Consider the following 2,441-nt stretch of genomic DNA (forward strand, 5'->3'; position numbering starts at 1 on the left):
GTTAATCTGTAGTACACCGACCCCTACATTGTTGTTTAATTTTCCCATGAAATCCAAGACCCTCATCACCGTGTACGGGTGCGCTTTGCGAGTTGACATGTTTTAACCTGAGAACGAAAATTCTTGACAAGAACAAGTGTGAAAATAACATGTGTTATCAGAATCAGTATTGAAATAATCGCTATTATCTTTAGCCCCACGGTGAGCGCCAAACTGTTTAGCTCGAAAATACGAGTAACAGTTAAGCTTGATTTATGGTTTTAAAGATATGTGATTTAGTTCGATAATAATTAATAACCAAGAAAACTGACGTATAAATGAAGGAAATAAGTAAAATCAAACCAGTGTGCAAGCCAGTCTCGACCTCGAGCTAAGGTGGCCTCGAGGTAGGTCAAGAACAGTAAAGTAAAAACAATAAAGTTAAAGGACAATTCTGATGAACAATGAGCGAGAAAGTAAGAGAATGTATTCTTTTGCCAGTGATTGATGATGGTTACAAATGATTGGGATCCCTTTTATATAATAGGGGAACCCTAAATAAGGTACATTTCTATTTACAGTAAAGAATCTTATTGGGACAACTGTCTAACTGCCTAGTACGGATTCGTACAAATCTATTCCGGAATTTACGCCATGATCTTGGGAACGTGGTAGGAATCTTGCTCATTCTGTTACAAACTTACAACGGCATTATCCCAGGTTGATCTCACTGGTCCCCGACGTTCGGGCTCGAACTCGGTCCACAGTGAGTCTATTCCTCGACACGAACCTTTTGTTCCTCGTGGTGGGCCTTCGGGCCCACAAAATCGGGGCACATGATTTTACCGTATACAAATTGGTCAATTCATATTAAGTGTATAGTTTTATTTGTATATATTTCAATTATTCTATATGTGTGTATAAATAATTTGAACAAAAATGATTAATCGTTTTAAATCTACCTCTGCTGGGGACGAAGTACTCGTTTTATATGTGATCAAAGTAAATAATACTTCTAAAGTAAATTATCAACATCGAAAACTCAGATACCTTCATATTTTACATCCTCGAATTAGCCGATGATTACCCGAACAGAAAGATAAAACACGAAGATTACAAATATTAGAGATCTCAGATTCCATATATGGACGCCCATTTAATTTACATCCACAAATATTTCACAAAAGGAAATATTAGAAACCGCAAAAAGAAAAAAGAAAAAAGAAAAAAGAAAAAAAAAAGATTCAACAAAATTGTTTGATGGGATTCACTCTCTTCATCTTCTTCGTGATTCCCATCATATCTTTACAGAAGATTTTTATTACGGCTCCATATCGTAATCAGAAACCATTTTCTTCCCTTTTTATTTAATTTTTTGGCTTGTAGCTTTCCTCATTCATGATTTAATTAATAAATCCCATGATTGAAGATTCAAGCCACTGCAACTGTGCCATTTCTCACAGCTTTATTTGCATCAGTTTCTTTGGTTGGGGTTTCTGTTTTTGTTCTTGAGGATCTCTTTGATGCAGAAAGTTTCCATTTTCTTTCATTAGCTTCATCCATTTCTATCTGTTCTTGTCTGCATTCTTGGCTACAAAATGGTGTATCCCCTCTGTAATCAAACAAAAATTCACTCTCATCAGATCCAGTGAAAATTAAGAACTAAAAAGAGAATTAGCAGTCAATATAATATCTTTCGTGATTTACAACAATTACGCATCAATCTAAACAAGTTGGATCAGCTATTTATATATATTCTCACTATTTATGTGTATTGTGAGGCCTCGTCATAAATTGACTAGTAATTTTATATTCCATTGATCATACAAGAGCCGGATCCATGATTTAAAACTGAATTGAATGTGTTTTTTTTGTATTTAAGTATGAGTTCAAATTTTAAAATCTGTTGAAAATCTTAGTGAAATATGTATGTAAAATGCTAACCTGTACATGAAGATGTCACTGTTGTGAGCCAAGGGTCTTTGGCAAAGAGTGCAAGCATCAAGAAAATGAGGTTGGTAGTGGTGATCTTCACACCCAGTGTAATATAGTGCAGCTGACTTCATTCTTCTGTATAATGAAGAAGAAATTTAAAAGCCTTGTTTTCTTCTGTAAAAGGGCTGGATCTTGCTGATATGATATTGGTATGAATGATAAGTGCAGAGAACAAGAGGAGGAGAAGAGAAAAGTAGATTGTGGGAGTAGGGCAAAGAAGGGCCAAACTCTCTTATATAATGATGGTTGGACAAGAAGAAGAAATAAAAAATGATTTTAAAAAAAAAAAATGATTGGGTTCTATAGACCATTTATCAAATAATTAAAGGACTGCCAGGTCACCAAATTCTACTAGCACCAAGAATAATGTAGTTTGGTGGGAGGGAGTTTTGGAGCAAAACTAAAGTTAAGTTATTTTCATGTGTAAGGGAGAATGTACTATATAATTATCGGGTTCAGTTGAACCC

General features: G+C 34.9%; 1 protein-coding gene across 1 annotated transcript; it reads right to left on the reverse strand.

Moving 5' to 3' along the window:
• LOC109224972 lies at window positions 1,006-2,210 on the reverse strand. Its single transcript, XM_019389558.1, has 2 exons — window positions 1,924-2,210; window positions 1,006-1,591 (listed from the first exon to the last, which is right to left on the reverse strand). The coding sequence occupies exons 1-2, from the start codon at window positions 2,043-2,045 to the stop codon at window positions 1,411-1,413; spliced, it is 303 nt and encodes a 100-aa protein (XP_019245103.1). The 5' UTR covers window positions 2,046-2,210; the 3' UTR covers window positions 1,006-1,410.

This window comes from Nicotiana attenuata, chromosome 1 (genome assembly GCF_001879085.1).
Source record: "Nicotiana attenuata strain UT chromosome 1, NIATTr2, whole genome shotgun sequence".
Classification (NCBI taxonomy): domain Eukaryota; kingdom Viridiplantae; phylum Streptophyta; class Magnoliopsida; order Solanales; family Solanaceae; genus Nicotiana; species Nicotiana attenuata.

Excerpts from the sequence above, each read along its gene's own strand:
- LOC109224972 (XM_019389558.1), bottom strand. The coding sequence starts at position 2,045 with ATGAAGTCAGCTGCACTATATTACACTGGGTGTGAAGATCACCACTAC. Across the intron at positions 1,592-1,923 it reads AGTGACATCTTCATGTACAG|AGGGGATACACCATTTTGTA; the intron begins GTTAGCATTTTA and ends GTTTGATTACAG.